Raw genomic sequence first — 812 nt, 5'->3', positions numbered from 1 at the left:
TCCCTATTGGTCCAGGTCATTTCGGGACAAGCGGATCATTTATGATCCGCTTGTCCCGAAATGACCTGGACCAATAGGGAAATCCCAATTCATTGGGCCTTTCGATACAATTAATAGAAAGCCCCAAAGGCTCCATATTCTAGGAACCCAAACTATGTGATTGAATAAATCCTCCTGTGGGTCAAGGGCTCCTTCTCCCTCCCCTTCTTCAAACTCCATTTCATAGAGAAATCTCTGATCAAGGATAGACCAAGAGCCCTTTTGCATCATATCTAAGGGACTCCTCGGTTCAGGCCGAAGAAGCAATGTCACTCGATCATTATCAAACTGACTGCAATCTTTTTCTGTCCGTGAAGATCCCACCAGAGCACCTTCTACTTCTAATAGGCCATGAACTAGATCAGAATCATTCTCAATGAGTCCATAAGAAGTGATCCTATTTTTTTCATCGGGTCCGAATAAAGACCAAAGATCTTGAATGACCGATCCGGCAGAACAACTCAAAAGATAAAGAAGTATCGTTAATCTCTTCATGCTCGTTCCAAGCTAGAAGTACCATTTGTACAAATAAGAATCCCCTTCGTTACATGATTTCTTCTTCATATAGATAGATATAGGATCTATGGGGCAATTACATAGAAGTAAATTTTGTGCTACAGCCCTTCCTATCTGATAGAAAAGGATTCCATGATCTTTAACCGATCTTACCTGGGATCGCAAATTCTAAGTTTTTCTATGAAGAGCGGATCTAATTGTATTAGTGTCTATAATTGATTTCTTCTGTGTAATACTAATCGATAGGACCTCATTGG

At 40.4% G+C, this 812-nt stretch overlaps 1 protein-coding gene across 1 annotated transcript; it reads right to left on the bottom strand.

The window, feature by feature from the left end:
• Window positions 1-39: 39 nt before the first annotated feature.
• On the bottom strand, window positions 40-534 carry LOC124891705 (protein Ycf2-like). The gene has a single exon (XM_047403375.1). The coding sequence runs from the start codon at window positions 532-534 to the stop codon at window positions 40-42; it is 495 nt and encodes a 164-aa protein (XP_047259331.1).
• Between the last annotated feature and the right edge of the window lie 278 nt (window positions 535-812).

This window comes from Capsicum annuum, unplaced genomic scaffold (genome assembly GCF_002878395.1).
Source record: "Capsicum annuum cultivar UCD-10X-F1 unplaced genomic scaffold, UCD10Xv1.1 ctg39984, whole genome shotgun sequence".
Taxonomy (NCBI): domain Eukaryota; kingdom Viridiplantae; phylum Streptophyta; class Magnoliopsida; order Solanales; family Solanaceae; genus Capsicum; species Capsicum annuum.
Note: the sequence above shows the minus strand (reverse complement) of the source record. Positions and strands in the feature narration are given on the sequence as shown.

Excerpts from the sequence above, each read along its gene's own strand:
- LOC124891705 (XM_047403375.1), bottom strand. The coding sequence starts at position 534 with ATGAAGAGATTAACGATACTTCTTTATCTTTTGAGTTGTTCTGCCGGA.